We start from the raw sequence: 17,699 nt of genomic DNA, 5'->3' as shown, positions 1-17,699 counted from the left end.
ATTCGCTTCTTTATTCACTCTGATGTGCAGTGATGAGCATAAAAACTCACATTATTCTACAAAAATCGTTGTTATTATTAACCCTTTAGCATTTTGGAAGCAAATTAAGGTAAATGTGACCAAATAGGATTCCACTATTAAAACTATTACCATTACCTGTACAACTATGCTTTTAGTTGTACAGGTAATGGTATATCAGCTTTTACAGTATTGACACTATATATGGGAGTGTTTGTGATAACTGGCAGTGAGTCTTTCACATCTCTGTGGAGGAAGTTTGGCCTTGTTGAGGTATAATAATTTCACCACTAATAACAAACAGCCTCAACCTCACCCAGTCCTGATGTCGTGAGAAAGAACAGAGAAGAGCAGGAAATTCAGATTAACACAAGTTTAATTTGATATATAAGTCCAATGATTTCCAATGCATAATTGAATACAAAAGAATAATACAAAGAAGAAAGATTACCTAAGGCCTTAGGGAGAGACTCGGGGTCAACAAACCTAGGGCTGGATTCACCGAGTGGTCTGTCTCACTATCAGTGTTAAAGCTTTTTATACCTTTAACGGACTTCAAAGTTGACTACTGAAACTCCCTCTCAAGGAATTATTTACAAGCCAGAGGTCCCTAATGGAGTTTTTTACATCCCTGTGTGGCTGTGAATTAGTACCTCCTACGGGAGTACTTTATTGCCCATACCATGTCTAAGAGCTGGCGTTAACTGCTTACAACTGCCGGCAGACATCCTCACCTGGGGTTGACCCTTCCTCCAGCCTAAAGCCTGCTGACTCCTCTCTCCCCGAGGTCACACATAAACACAATACATAATATATTTCAGTTTTATGCATACACATTCAAACACATAGTATGAAACTAAATGATTTTAATTCTCAACAGCATCTTTCAAGAATTCTTTCTAAATTCAGCTACTTTGGAAGGTTTTCAACTATGAACTTCATGTTGTGGTTCAGATCATTGTCCTGCTGCATAATCCAAGTGCGGTGGAATTTAAAGTCTTAATGCCTGTATTAGGTAAATAAAAAAGTGTATTATATTTTGTTGTGTTGAACACATTCTAAATTAAATAGAGATAGTTAATTTGAGTGACAAATATAATAAATATACATTTAGGTATTTAGTCTGTAAATTAGATAAATTAGTCATAATTAGGTGCAGCTCCTACCACTAGATGGTGGCAACACGCTTCCAATGGTATGGGTTAAATATGCATCAACAGGCAGTCGGGATATACATACAACCTTCACACTCTGCTCTTACTGGTACAATGTGCAATCAATGAAGACTGGCTAACAGGCTGGTACAATTTAGCCATGAAACCTCTCACACTAAAATGACAGGTGATTCAGTTTCATTGTCCAACCCCTGTATATATATATATTTATATATATATATATATATATCTATATATAGATATATAGATATATATACAGTACAGACCAAAAGTTTGGACACAGCCTCTCATTCAAAGAGTTTTCTTTATTTTCATGACTATGAATATTGTAGCTTCACAATGAAGGCATCAAAACTACAAATTAACACATGTGGAATTATATACTGAACAAAGTGTGAAACAACTGAAAATATGTCTTATATTTTAGGTTCTTCAAAGTAGCCACCTTTTGCTTTGATTACTGCTCCACACACTCTTGACATTCTGTTGATGAGCTTGATTGATTGATTGATTGTTTTTTTATTTGTACAGGGACAGTGCACAACAATACATTGACCTAAAATAGGAAATATGCATGGTGCCAGGTTATAGCAAAATATGCTAATTTCCACCTGTAGTCCCTTGACAGGTTGATGTTAATCATACAACAGAATTGTAACAAACCTCCAGTTACACCAGTTATTAAAGACTTCCAGGGATTTATCATTTCTCTATCACACGCTTGCACCTAAACAATAAACATACCTACCACACATACACTTTCGCACACTCACATACTTTCCAAAAAAACCAACTTTACCTCCATTTACACACATTCATCACTAATGAGTGCAGACCTGCTTTGATAAAAGCCATTTCTTTATCAAACGTGCAAACATTGAGAAACTTGTACATGTTATAATCTCAGTTGGTAATGTATTCCACTGACTCATGGCAACAACAGAGAAGGCAGATTTAGCAAAAGATGTCTTGCATTTTGGAATGCTGCACTCTCCTCTAGAGGTTGCCCTTGTTACTCTAGTTGTTTTTTCTGAGCTCAGTGTGACGTACCTTCTTAGAGGAGGAGCACTAATACCAAATAATTCTAAAAAGTAAGCAAATGTTTGCATGCATAATAAGGTTATTGAAATTTGAAAAATTGTATTTTGAAAGAATATGACAGTGGTGATACTGTCTACATTTCTAGTCATGAATTTTTATTGCACTTTTGAAGGTTGATTGAAGAGGCTTTAAGACTGTTTTGCATGCCTGCGACCAGATAGTCACACAATGCAGAATACGGAAAAAAATCATGGCTTTTTTCAGCTTCAAGAGGTAGTCACCTGAAATGGTTTTCCAACAGTCTTGACGGAGTTCCCAGAGATGCTTAGCACTTGTTGGCCCTTTTGCCTTCACTCTGCGGTCCAGCTCACCCCAAACAATCTCGATTGGGTTCAGGTCCGGTGACTGTGGAGGCCAGGTTATCTGGCGCAGCACCCCATCACTCTCCTTCTTGGTCAAATAGCCCTTGCACAGCCTGGAGATGTGTTTGGGGTCATTGTCCTGTTGAAAAATGAAAGAAGGTCCAACTAAATGCAAACTGGATGGAATAGCATGCTACTGCAAGATGCTGTGGTAGCCATGCTGGTTCAGTATGCCTTCAATTTTGAATAAATCCCCAACAATGTCACCATCAAAGTCCATCCGTTCACCTCTTCTGCGCCGCACAAAGACACGGTGGTTGAAACCAAAGATCTCAAACTTGGACTCATCGGACCAAAGCACAGATTTCCACTGGTCTAATGTCCATTCCTTGTGTTCATTATCCCAAACAAGTCTCTTCTGCTTGTTGCCTCTCCTCACCAGTGGTTTCCTAGAAGCTATTTTACCATGAAGGCCTGATTCACACAGTCTCCTCTTAACAGTTGTTCTACAGATATGTCTGCTGCTAGGACTCTATGTGGCATTGACCTGTTTTCTAATCTGAGCTGCAGTTAACCTGCGATTTCTGAGGCTGGTGACTCGGATGAACTTATCGTCTGCAGCAGAGGTGACTCTTCGTCTTCGTTTCCTGGGGCGGTCCTCACGTGAGCCAGTTTCTTTGTAGCGCTTGATGGTTTTTGCGACTGCACTTGGGGACACTTTCAAAGTTTTCCCAATTGTTCAGCCTGACTGACCTTCATTTCTTAAAGTAATGATGGCAACTAGTTTTTCTTTACTTAGCTGCTTTTTTCTTGCCATAATACAAATTCTAACAGTCTATTCAGTAGGACTATCAGTTGTATACTGTATCCACCTCCTGCACAACATAACTGATGGTCCCAACCCCATTTATAAGGCTTGAAATCCCACTTATTAAACCTGACAGGGCACACCTGTGAAGTGAAAACCATTTCAGGTGACTACCTCTTGAAGCTCATCAACAGCATGCCAAGAGTGTGCAGAACAGTAATCAAATATTTGAAGAACCTAGAATATAAGACATATTTTCAGTTGTTTCACACTTTTTTGTTCAGTATATAATTCCACGTGTGCTAATTCATAGTTTTGATGCCTTCAGTGTGAAGCTACAATATTCATAGTCATGAAAATAAAGACAACTCTTTGAATGAGAAGGTGTGTCCAAACCTTTGGTCTGTACTGTACAACACCTTGGATATGTAATGGTTTGAGACGAGTTTGCGGCAATAGTCTGAAATGGGAGTAAGCTATAAAATGATGAGTGGGCATCCTCTTTCAGAATTTTCTTCTGGAGAGCAAAATTCATGGTTCCATCAATTACAGCAACTCATCCAGATCCTGGCAGTGGTTTTGGCCTTGAAACTCTTCCATGGATGCTTTTTTTTGCCCAGTCTCTTCTTTTTTGTTCTATCAAAAACACCGACCTCAACTGAGTCAAGTGAGGCCTGCAGTGCTTTAGACATTGTTCTCAGTTCTTTTGTGACCTCCTGGGTAAGTTGTTGATATGCTCTTAATTTTGATACGTCGGCATCTCCTGTGAACGTTCACTACTGTTTCATGTTGTTTCTATTTCTGGAAAATGGCTCTTGCTATGTTTGCTGGAGTCTCACTGCCTTAAAAAAGGTTTGCGACCCTTTTCAGATTGATGGATATGGATGAATATTTCCCATGTGTTCTTGAACTTCTTTAGTGTGGAACATGATGTGTTTCTTTTTTAGGTCTTTCGGCCTGCTTCATGTTGTCAGTCAGGTTATGTTGAAGTCATTTCTTGATTATACAGTTCTGATAGAGATGAGGGCCAGGTGTGGCTAGGGAAATTTAATTCAAATTTTTTTAAGAATATGTTTAATGGATACTTTAACAGTGAGTGTGGATATGTTTTTTGACATTGTCAGTTTGGATAGTTTTTTCTCTTAAAGATTAATATCTCCTTTATGTATTTACTCAGGTTATCTGTGTCTGATATTAAAATTTATTTGATGATCTGAAACATTTAACTTCGACAAAAAACAAAAAAAAAATGTTTTTCACTGCATTGAACTCAGGGTAAAGAAAATATTCTTCTTCAAAGTGTCTCAGTGTGAGATTATGTTTCTGTTCATTTATGCAGAATCTAAGAAAAAGCATTCAGCGCATCACATTTTATCATATCACCTTCCAGATGTTTGCAGTAGTAACCACTTAAAGCCTCTGGTTTCATTTAAAAGGGCAATCAAGATAATGGACGATTCCCATGATACACACATTTAATCTTCAACATGGCCAGACTTGGCTGCTTTGAACTAGCTATAGTTTTAGACCATTAGCAAAGAGAATAACATTTTACCTTTTGTTTCTACAGTGTATTCTCTTGTTATTTTAAACAAAAGAATCTAATTTCTTCAAATTAACATTTATTGAATGTTTACAAGAGAGAAGAAAAAAATCTCTGTGTCTGAAGTTATAAAAGGATTAAATGTGGGCTCTGAGAAAGAACAAGAGCTTTAGAGAAATTGTAAGTCAATCTGTTTTGCACAGTTTAAGAGCTTAAGCAGGAATTAGTATCTATGAAAAGTTTTTAATATTTTTTTCTGTAAGCAAAAATTATCCCAATAAGATAGCTTTTCATTTTTCAAATTATTTGTCAGTGATATTTATGAAGATAAGAGCTGTGCCAAACAGATGAAGATAAAAGACGCTGAGATAAGACATATACATTGAAGGTGTAATCATTTCAACACCACCATAGAACGTGTTACCCTAATAATATCAGATCAAAGATGGTTTCGCTTGTCTCATAAGCCGAATTTTTCACATAGAATTGACATAATCAGTCCAGCTTGTCTTGCCTGTGTGTCTAGTTTTGGTCTGTGGAAAAAATGGGAACATAGACTTCACTGAAACGGGGAGGAGAATTTGAGCAGGTTGATTGGGTCGCTGAGGGGAGGAAGAAGCTTGTGATCTCTGAGTGGAAGTGCAGTGTGTTTGTGTTGGTTCCAGCTGTCTGGATAAGGAGAAGATTAATTACATCAACTATGGACCAATGCTAATTACTAACCTAATTAAAAGCACATTAAAGATGTTAAGAGGGGGTGGAACAAAGTAGAGACAGGGACATATAACCAGTCTTCATGAAAAGACAAAAAGTAATTGCTTGGTACATTTTTTCCAATGTCTATGTAGCAGGAAGGCAGACCTAAGGAGTAGCCTTTATTTAGATGCAGCATTTGGTCCACGCATGGACTTAATTTAGACCTCTACAATTCTCAGTACTTCTTGTGAAGATGTGTAAATTGCTTTAGAGTAAATTGATATGTCACTGCAAAAAAAAATAATGATTTCATTCATTAGGGAAGGTTATCTAAGCTAACTCAACCCTATAGGAACATATAATTTACTTCCTTGCTGAATCATAAATTAACTGTCATTCTTTTTGGTTAAGTTTCACTAGCTACATTCAGGTCTGATTACTGCCGGACCTGCAGAATAAAGAAATCACTTAAACGGGCAAAAAAAAAATTAAGAACAGATGAGAAACAAAAGGCTTTGGCACTACAGTGAACAGAAGTGAGAGCATTGTCCTGAAATAGAGAGAACATAGACAGTGGAAAGCATCCTAGAATACCATCTACATTCTTGCAGGTCTCACTTGCCTCAGTTAAAATAAGTGTTCGTTATTCAACAATAAGAAAGAATTAGCAAAAATAGCACCCATTGGACAGTTTAAAGGCAAAGACCGCAGCAAAGCACAAAATACATCATGATGATCTCCATGGTATTTAGATAAATATTCTATAAACTGATGAGACAGAATCACTCCTTTTGTTATCTTTTAAGACATTAATGCTCTTTGTTGTAATTATGAATATTATTATTATTAGTATTATTATTTAATATTAATACTTTAATATTTATTAAATAATATTTCGGTCTGTTAAGGGTTGTCCTGTGAATACCAGCCCAATAAGGCGATGGTATTAGGACAGAATAGAAAGGTGTGAGATGAGCTCTGGCATTATTGAACAGCAAAACTGCACTCACAGAATAAATTCACACAATTTCTTAAAATACAAGAATTTATTAACAAAAATAAGTCAACTCAAAGTCAAACATATTTCAATCAACAAACTCTTTACTATGCTAAAACAATCCAACTAACTACCAAGCAGAATTAAAGAATAACGAAGACTAATGGGCTATGTACAATATAAACAAGTTGATTAAAGATAATTGAAAACCATAATCGAAAGAGTGATGCAATATTACCATGCAATGATATTTATGTTTGAGAACCAAGGATTATCTTGAAGAATCTGGAAGTGAAGTTAGTCTTGGAACTAACTTGGGCAATAATTGGCATACCTTTAGACAACCATTCACAATGCAAGATCAGCTAAAAAATTATTTTAATAAAATAATATTTTAAAGAATGATGATGACCAATTCTCAATGGTTTTTAATTAGCTGCCTTTATTTATTAAAATAATATTTAAATAAATATTATTTTGAATAAGAACCAAATCTTTGGGAAATGGTCTTAATAGTGTTACTTTGTTATCAAGTTTAGTAAAATATTTAGGGAAATATTATTTTACTAGCTTGAAAACTAACAACCTTTTTGGGTAAATGATCTTTAGCAGGCAAGCACGTGTTCTTAGCTGTTAGCGGTTAAAGCTAACAAAAGAAGCTTATAGCTTATCATCAGAATCAAACACCTTTAAAATACCATTAATAAAAGGGTTAAAATGCATAAGCGTGGACGGCGCGTTATGGTCGATCTTCTGTGTTTAAAATTGCCCTTTAAATAAAGTTTGTCTTAACACATTTTCCAACATTGCTTTCAGGATTACAAGTAATGTCCTTAAATTCAAGGCACTGGCAGTCGACTGTGATGGACTTGCGAATACTGACCACTGGAGATAGGCACCAGCCCCCTGCGACCCTGCAAGGAAAATGGATGGATGGATGGATGGATGGATGGATGTTACCTTCATTAGGGCATCTCAGTAGTCTTATTCTTGTAGGTGATATATAATCTGAATGGAGAATCTGCTTACTCACAAAGTTCTGAACATGTTTGTCTACTGTTGCCTATATTATACCCAGTAGTCAGGGATCAAAGAGGGTGCCATCAGCCATCTCCAGCTGATACAAAATGTTGCAGCCTTGCTAATTACCAGGACACAGTGCTGAACCTATCAACCCAGTGCTCAACACCCTGTACAAGCATCCTGTAAGATTTGGAAGTGGACTTCTCACACACATTTGCAGCCTTTAATAGTCTTGCCTCTGGCTGCCTCTCAGACCTATTGACCAGAAACGTACTTATTCTGACCACTAAGAACACGGTCCTCTACTAACTATTCCCAGGTCACAGATTTTGACACAAGGTTTTTAGAGCTGCTGTTTTATGAAGTTTATCTGCCCAATAAACCCAAGCACAGTGCAATTGTACAGCTCCAACTTTTCCAAAGTTGCCTTTTTGAGATTTGTGGCTAAGTCTGACATTTATTTATCATGCCTTTGCTGTTACTGTATTATTGTAAACCTGCTTGTGGCCTAACCTACTCACTGCTTCTTGTATAACATTTTGTAGCAACATTAAGATAAGTATTTATCTTAACACTTAGGAAAAGAAAGTAATAACTTTAAGAAAACAGATCAAATAATGACATTACCAGAGTGCCTTGCAAAAGCATACCCTATGAACTTATATTGGGAATTCATGTGATAGACCAAGACAAATTGTAAAGTGGACAGAAAGGTTGCATGGTTTTCTTTCTATCTTTTTTAAAAACAGTCTGACAAGAGAGAATACATTTGCATCTCGCCCTCTATGCTACGATCTCCCTAAAAATATGGTACAAATTGAGTTGATGGGAAAGAAGACAGAGGTAAATGCAGGACAATCCTGGAAGAAAACCTGTTAGAGGCTGGAAAAGACTTGAAACTGGGGAGGAGGTTCACCTTCCAGCAGGACAACAACCGTGAACATACAGCCAGAGCTAAAAGCAACAGCTTAGATCAAATAATATTCATGTGTTAGAACGACCCAATAGAAGTCCTAAATTAAATTGAGAATCTGTTGCAGGACCAGAAAATTGCTTTTCACAGACATTCTCCATCCAGTCTGTCTGACCTTAAGCTATTTTGCAAATTACTGTGAGAAAGTGAGTCTTTAGGGGCTGATTGCAAATGCATGCAGCACCATTCAGATGTTCAATAATTAGGAGGCTTCTGAAGGCAATTGACTGCACTGGATTTGCTGAGTGGATTATTTAGAGGTATGGGAGTAAAGGGTGCTAAAAGCAAATGCACACAATCCTTTATTTTTAAAAATGAAAAGAAAGACATGTATAGTTTTTCTTGCACTTATAATTAGGTGCCACTTTGTGTTGGTCTATTACTTAAAGACCCAATAAAATGCATAAATGTTTGTGAATGTAATGGGGAAAAATGTAAACAAGTCCAAGTCGTGTGAATACATTTTCTAGAAACAGTGCAGAAAACAAAATCATCCATCTATCAATGCCTCCATCAGTTACCACCATAGTCACAGGACTGACACAAGTACAGAGATGACAAAGGAAGAAATTAACAGATTTTAACAATCAAATATAGGATATTTACTTTATCTTCCATAGACGGATAACATAAAGCTGTCCATCACAGTGCAATCCCCACTAACAGATAAAATGCTGAAAATTATCTCTGTATAGATACTATTTTTTACTACCTCATAGATACATTTCTTTTTTTTTAAGATATGCACATCTGCCTTTATAGATGACTTTGTGTTCTTATTTAGTCTTGTGTCTGCTTTTTTTTTCCTTTTTTTAGTCTTGTGTCTGCTTTCCCGTGCATGTGTTCAGAGCACAACCTAAAACCTGCCTGTGATTTGTTTCTGCTTTGCACTCTGCTGAAATCATTTAAGGTATGGCAATTTGTGCTGCAGAGTTCTGCGCGCTCACTTCCACCTGAGACGGAGATAAAGGGTTGATTGAAGACTCGTCAGCCAATTTGATAATGCTAAAATCAAAGTTCTGCTCAGGGCACGTTCGCCTGAGCCACGCATTGAAGAGATGTGCTTCACATTGACAACAATCTCAGCTTCAACAACAAAAAGCTGAGCCAGGCACTGTTTGGAGCAGATTTGAAAAGCTTTTGAGACTGCTTAACTTGAGCGTTTGTGTTGTTAAAGCAATAAGGACCGACTTGTTGCCATGTCACAGAAAGGTATGGTTAAAAACGCTCACAACATGTAAAACAAAGCTGGGTGCGGCTCTGCCTGTTTCGCAGTTTAGAGCAGTTTGCAGTATGTAAGCTCTTGTATGAGGGGAAAATGTCAAAATGTTGCACTAATTTGCAACAACATTTTAACAAGCGTGACTTGTCCTTTGGGGAAATCCCTGACATTTAGATGTGCCAGGGTTACTCTCCCGTAAAGATGCATAATTGACTCTTTCTACTGAGTTTATTTTGTTGTGTAAGAAAATTTGTTCCTGAAATCAGTCCATTGAATGTGGCCTATGGAGATGATATATAAATTACCTGTGCTGTCTAGTTATTGATTTACTTTTTTTTATAGTTAAATACTTTGTGCATTGTATGTATCTTTGAAAGATTAAAGGTACATTGTAAATTGTCACTAGTTCTATATGTGTTCAGATGAGGCTCGTTTATCAGATTAAATGTACCTTTTAAAAAAGCCACCTTTGTGAAGGTATTAAACATTATTTTCATTAAGCCCACGAATCTGTATTAAAATGTTTCTTTTTTTTTTATTGTTCTAATGTTATATTCTAATTTTCCATGAAATTAAATCTCATTTATATTAGCGTTAAGCAAAAAAACATTATAATTAACAGAATGAGAGGCTTGAAAACATCCGTCAGTGTGTAGTTAATCTACGGTTGGTTATGATCTTATTTGGCAGACCAGGACTACTTTGGGTCATTTGGCAATTCTAAGATCACACTTGTAGTACCTCAAGGCTCCATTCATGGGTCATTTTTATCCAACTCCACATACCTAGGACTTGGTGTAATGCAGCTTTATTGTTCTGTCACCACATTCCATAAAAAGCAACGAGTCCAGATTTCTTCCAGTTTAATGCAGAGAAAGCAGAAGTCATTGTGTTTGGTCACAGAAATGTTAATGTTAAAGATCACTAATCCAAATTAGCTAAAGACTGTAGGCCATGCAAGAAATCTAGGCGTCGTTGTGGACTCAGATCTGCGTTTTAACAACCACAAGAAGTCTATTACTAAAGCAGCCTAATAAAACAGTGCCAAAATAGAAAGAAACAGAAAACTTTGAAAAATGTCCTACTTTTATCTTCAGTAGGTTACGTCATTTTAACCAATCCCAACATAATACATTGTTTATAAGCGTATGATACATGCTAAAACTGTGGCATGCAAGAGATAATTTTGTCTAATATACCTGTTAACCCATTTTAATTTACCTGGTTCATGGGTCCACAGAAATTTATAACATGTAATGTACAAAGACAAATAAAAATGTACTGTGGTTCCTACATATTTTTCATTTCCAAATTCTATGGCTTTTCCAGAAATTTGCAGATGTCTTAGTCCTTTTTAGGACAATTGTAAAGAATAAAAATGATTATCTAGTTAAATACATTTCTACAGGCTCAAAATTTGAAAAATGAAACAAAACCACAGACTGGAAGGAGAGATGGATGGATGGATGGATGGATGACTCAACGGATGCACGGATGGATGGAACCTCTAGACTTTTTCAGACTTTCATAGCCTATTTTACATTTCCATACTTTTTCATACCTGTAAGATAATAGTAGATTATAGATAATACATTTTATACTCTTCTGGACGTTTTCAGACTGCGTAAGAACCCTGATCTATCAGAAGATGATTGAAGCTCAGTGAAGGAATGCATTTACTTTGAAACAGGGTATATGCTCATACATGCAGAAAGAAAGTTAATATAGGCTAAGCATGATGAAACTAAAACATGAATTGCACTTTCCAGCTTCTGATAAGAAAGCACAACATGTATTATAGTAATGTTTCTTGGGTGGAAATAAACTATATTTAACAACAGACCAAACATGTTTGCCAAATTTACTTTTACAGCTAAGGATTTAAATAACTGGAGAATGCTGTAAGTAACCTGATTATAGGTAAAAATGAAACATCAGATTAAAAGTGAGTGATCTGAAAAACAGTTCTAGACAGTCAGGTGTTAATGTTGGTGTTGTGCCTGTAAAGGGAAGGTGTTTCCAAGATTTTATGTTATAAGACCCTATTCACTGGCACCTCATTGCAGAGAATCATCCCCCACAGCATGATATTTCCTCCACCGTGTTTGGCTTTTCTTTTTTAGGCTTTTCTTCTGGGTTCTTTTTCTGGCCTTCTGGATGAGTCGTCGATATGCTCTTGGAGTAATTTCGGTAGTAGAGGGAAGGTTCACCACTACCATGTTTTCTCAGTTTGTGGATAATGCATCAATGTGGTTTGGTGGAGGCCTGAGAAAGGGTTTTGTAACTCTTTTCAAATGAAGGACGCTAATGACTTGACAGGTTCTGTTTAAGTGAGATCTTGATTCTGTAGATCTGGCAGGTTTGGTTGACTTTCCAAAAAAAAAAAAAATTTTAATTACAGTTTATTTGTGATTTAACAAGGGAGGGAATTATTTTTCCACATAGAGCCAGGTTGGTTTGTATTTAATTAATGAAACCATGATTAGAATCTGTTAAAACAAAAAAAAAACTCTGTAACGGGACAAATATTTATTCACAGCACCGTACGGTATTTCAAAGATCTCCAGATCTGGTAACTCAATATTGGCTGTTATTTTTGATAAACAACAAAATGAACAAGACCTGCCACCTGCCCTGCAGCCTGGCAGAGTAAAGATTTGATCTGACATTGCTTTAGGGGCTCTATTGTTTCCTTCCTACCAAGCTTCTTGTTGATGGTCTTGTCGCCCATTGCAACCCTGTGCCAATCTACTTTGTCCCTGATATATCCTGAGCTCGTATTTTGCCCTTTGGTCTCGCCAATGATGGTGGACCGGCTGGAATGGATGAAAATTGATTTTGAAGAGGTGTGCTTTGTGTACGCAATGAGCTGAGGTCAGGAGTATCTGCAGCTGACTGATTGATTTGCGTGCCACATGGGCACAAAACCCATGCTTTCCAAATTGCAGGGGATCAAATATTTCTTTCCTCAATGTAGTTCATTATATGTATTCTACTTAGCTGCTTGCAGTCTACTTTTTTCCAAAACAATCAATAAGACTGGCCCAGTGACATGACGTGTCTTGTTAAAAAAACTGTTATAGGCGAAACATCAAGTGAGACATGAAAGAAGAGCAACATGATTAGAAATGAGAGGAAAAGAAAGGCAAAAAACAGGAAAGATCAGTGTGCAACTGTTCAGAGTAAGGAATAGACCATTGATCAAGGACTCTGATGCCCTCATTTTTAAAGGTTTTTCAGAAATATAAAACAGAAAATACTTTTGCTCTCCCATTGACTCCATTATGTATGAGAGGTAAGGTAAGGTAAGGTAAGTTTATTTATATAGCACTTTTCAGTAACAAGACACTCAAAGCGCTGAGAAGAGAAAAATTTTAAAATATGGTCATTAATGGTCATCTAATACACATTGCCTTGCAAATGTATTCATGCCTCTTGCATTTTTCATACTTTGTCACGTTAGAACCACAAACGTTAATGAATTTTATTAGGGTTTTATGGGATAGACCAACAGGAAATAGTGCATATTTCTTACAAATACAAATCTGAAAAGTGTTGTGCATTTGTATTTAGCCCACTTTACTCTAATGACCCTAAATATCTTGAAAACATCTTGATAAATTCACCAAGATATCAGGAGGAGAGCTGTGGATCTCCAGAAGTCAGGTTCATCCTTGGGTACAATTTCCAGATGCCTGAAGTTCCACTATTCATCTGTTCAAGCAATAATATGCAAGAGTAAACCACATGGGAAGGTCCAGCAATCATCCTGTTCAGTAAGAAGATATTATGTCCCAGAAATTAAAATATTTTAATGCTAAACGTTTTATCCCAAAAAAAAGCCAAAGCCCTAGTGAAGAGGCAGGCTGAAGCTGGTAGGGCAGTTATTATCCACAGCAAAATGAGTCCTGTACTGACACTAGCTGAAAGGCCATCACTCAAAAGCAATATAAAAAGTGACATTACAGTTTGCAAAACTATTCAGGGGCAGCGCTTAATATTTGGAGACAGGTTCTCTGGTCTGATGAAAGTAAAACTTAAAAATTTGACCATACAGGGTGTTGCCACATTTGGAGAAAAAAAGGGGGTAATCTGAGCACATCCTCCCAACTGAAGTATGGTGGCGGCAGCATCACATTATGATGGTGTTTTGCTGCAGGGGGCGACTGGTGCATTTCACAGAATACACAGCATCATGAGGAAAAAAGATTATGTGAAAATATTACAACATCTTAAAGCATCAGCCTGGAAGTGAAAGCTTAGGCAAAAAGGGGTCTTTCAAATGGACAATGATTTTAATCATACCACTAAATTATTATAAGGACAACAAAGCTATTGTCATCTTAATCTCAAAGAACTTGATTCAGTTGCACCATTTCTGTCAGGAGGAATGGGCCAAAGTTCAACAAAACTACTGTTAGAAGCTTGTGGAAAGATCCCCAAATTGTCAAGCTGTATGCTCTTCGCAATTTTGCAATTTATACTTTGATAACCGTGAATTAATTTCAAACAACTTCATTATTATGTGTTGCTTTGTGCTGAGCAAACCAGTAAAATCCCAAAGCAAGGAATTGTAGAAGCCTGGACATACTAAGAAAGTAGGATTTCAAATTCCAGCTGTTCAAAACAGATATGACGCACTGTAACTGCAATTTAATCTGCAGCTTTCTTTTACATCTTTTTAATAGGTCTAACCACATCAGATTTTATCAACCACTTAATTGCTTATCGTTATTTGCTTTGCTGGCGCTGTCACAGACCCACTGTGTTGTTATCAAACCACCAAGAACTGCAATTCATTTCACATCGTAACCACCAGCTGTGTAGCACGCACGAAACCCAGCTGTGAAAACCACGATGACTCCAATGTGTTTTTCTTTCTCTCCTGTTCTTGCAGAACGAGTACACATGTCCACGCCCCCTACCTGGTGCCTGGCTGGGAGACATGCCTACCATCCATTAACTTTCAGAAAAACGACTGTTTCGGATGATGCAACAAATCAAAGCCCATCCCAAGAGCCCACCAGGATTCCACTCTCATCTTTCAAATTCGAGGAGGCGTTTAAATTGTACTGAGTGCAAACAAATTCAAGGCACTTATCTAGCCAATAGAAAAGGGGAGATGATATAACGGTTTTCTCTTTTTCTTAAGATTTTGTATCTTTTCTTTTTTTATTTGGTCTTTGGCATTTCTCATGATGCTCACTTCACAAACACACGCTGATAGTTGAGGATTCCTGTTGTGTGGATGACAGCAGAGACTAATGAAAACCAAGGGATAGATACAATAAAGCTGGCCGCCCTCTGAAAGACCACAACAGCTCATTGTCTCCATAAGGACAACATGTCATGCAAAAGGAACAACTCATTAATGACAATGCAGAGGACAAGCTGCTTAAATAACACAGGGGTGTATAATTTAAAAGGAGTTCCCATATTTTCAATGCCTGTGAAGCATCATTATATAATCTTTCAATACTTTTTTTTTTATAGAAAGACTAATCGTGAGCTGCGATGGCACCTCACAGAAGCAGAAAAACTATGAAATGAGTAAAGGCGCATCCAATTTGTCTAGTGGAAAGCCCGTTGTTTGAAGCATTTTCTTTTGGAGTATTTTCTAAATTCTTTCCAAATGAAATTAAAGTTCAAGAATACCTTTTAATTAGGAAAGATAAAAAAAGGATGACAGATGCTCCAATCAAGGACACGATGTTATTTCCAGACATTCTGCTGTTGTTAATGTTGTATTTTATATGTGTTTGAGCAACAGATACCAAAGAGCCAAATGGATTTTTTTTTTACTTTTGGCTCACCTTAACATACAGGTGCATCTCCAAAAATTTCAGTATCATCAAAAAGTTAACTTCACTATTAAATGCAAATTGTGAAAATTTTGTATTAGCTTCATAATTTGTTTACTTCTTTTATTTCTGATGATTATACCTTACACCTAATAAAAATGGAATCACAGGTCGAAGAGTTCTGAATTCAAACAAATAGAAAGTTTAGTGGAAGGAAAAAAATGTGCTACAAAAACTTGCAAAAGCAACAGGAATAAGAGCGGCCCTCGTAGGATTGTGAAGCAAAGCCCATTGAGGAGATTTTGGGAAGATTCACAAGTTGTGGAATGCAGCTGGAGACAGTACTTCGAAGAGCACCACACAGATGAATCCAGGAAATGAGCTGTGACTGCAACATTTCTTCAGCTAAGCCATTCCTGAACAAGAGACCATGTCAGAAGAATCTTACCTTGTCCCTGACCAAATATTTGTGCATTTACTGGACAGTACGTGTCATACTTTTTAGTGGGCTGATATATTTGTATTAAAAATGTATTTGTAATACAAAAATATTTTTGAGTCATATGTAATGATCAAATTTTCTAAAAATAAATAAACTTTCTGTTTTCTTAATCCTCCAGGTTAAAGTAATCAAAAAGAACAAAAATAACCAGTCTTACAGGATCGCAGTTCTCATGCAAGATGCTTCTGCATAAGTAGTTTTTCTACTAAAGTTTTCCTTCCACTAAACCTTCTAAAAAAGTTCAATTTCTTTTTCAAAGAACTAAATTATTTCTAAGCCCATTCATTAAATTGAAAAATAAGAGCTTGAAATATATCATTCTGCTCAATAAATCTATTTATCTACTATTCACTTTTTTGCTTACTTAATTACTGAAGGAAATAAACATTTCAATGATATTCTAACTTGTTGAGATGCACCTATAGTTCATAACAAATCTGGGATTTGTTTTCTTTACAGATTAATTATTAAGAGAGGCCTCAACTTCTTTCAGGTCCAACAGTGCTCTGCTACTGAAGCAGCTCCCCCCTCCTCCTTCTTTTCATCATGTGTGCAACGTGTACGTCTTTGTGAATAAATGACCTTGCAGCGGCAGGAAGATCTTGTCGGAAAGATAACTCTCAGCACTGCTTTACATTGTAAAACGTTGCTTAAAAAAAAAAAAGTCATGCTTTCTTTAAAAACAATCACCCTGCCCGCCCCCTTAAGAAGACTGCATAATGTTGCTGTGCACGGTTTTGCGTGGGCTTGTGTTTTCTCTTTATTTTTCTATTGTGTTTGAAACCCACTGAGTTGTGGATTATTTTAACCTGTAAACATTCTCTTTCTACACAAGAAAAATAATACTTTTTTAATGTAAATCTCTGCTTCCCCCCTCCCCCTTGGATTTGGTATTCTTTGTTCACTTTCAACAGTATGTTTTATAATTAAAATTACTTTACTGGTGAGCAATAGTAATTGGTCAAATTAAAAACCTCCGTTGATCCCATTCTGTGTCAAGGATCTGCATGTCTCTGTTCTGTAATTTCCATGAGTTTCACTCTCACTTAAACGTGCCGTGTTCTCCCCACAGATCTCCCATGAAGAGGCTGTCAAATCCACATTAGCCTCATTAATTTAGAGAGCAGAACATTGATCTCTGTTCGACCACTCTGTTCACGGTGACACTCATGGCGGGCCCCACCAGCCCCTTTAATTCTGCACTCCGTGTAATGTGTTGCATGTCACAGGAGGGGGCCACGCTTGGATAATTTGCTCCATGTTTACTGTTCTTGGAACATGTCAGGCTGTTAGCTCAGGAGTTCCAGATGGCAAATGGTAAATGGACTGAACTTATATAGCGCTTTTCTAGTCATACAGACCGCTCAAAGCGCTTTACACTAGAGCCACATTCACCCAATTGCACTCACTAACGCTCACACATTCATACACCGATACGCAGATCGGTAGGCAACTTGAGGTTAAGTGCCTTGCCCAGGGGCACATCAACCTATGGCAGGAGGAAGCTGGAACCAAACCCACAATCTTCTGATTGCAAG

The 17,699-nt window shown here is 37.0% G+C and overlaps 1 protein-coding gene across 2 annotated transcripts in view; it reads left to right on the top strand.

Moving 5' to 3' along the window:
- The window catches only part of lrrtm4l1 (leucine rich repeat transmembrane neuronal 4 like 1), a 102,807-nt gene extending 85,658 nt beyond the window's left edge, over positions 1-17,149 (top strand). For both annotated transcript variants that reach the window (XR_007039306.1, XM_047372622.1), the window contains exon 3: positions 14,756-17,149. Coding sequence is in view for 1 of the 2 variants with exons in the window: in XM_047372622.1 (XP_047228578.1) it covers positions 14,756-14,821 (66 nt within the window). In the remaining variant the exon portion in view is untranslated. The remainder of the gene's footprint in view (positions 1-14,755) is intronic.
- Positions 17,150-17,699: the final 550 nt, after the last annotated feature.

The sequence above is a fragment of the Girardinichthys multiradiatus genome, chromosome 8, assembly GCF_021462225.1.
Source record: "Girardinichthys multiradiatus isolate DD_20200921_A chromosome 8, DD_fGirMul_XY1, whole genome shotgun sequence".
NCBI classification, from domain to species: domain Eukaryota; kingdom Metazoa; phylum Chordata; class Actinopteri; order Cyprinodontiformes; family Goodeidae; genus Girardinichthys; species Girardinichthys multiradiatus.
Note: the sequence above shows the minus strand (reverse complement) of the source record. Positions and strands in the feature narration are given on the sequence as shown.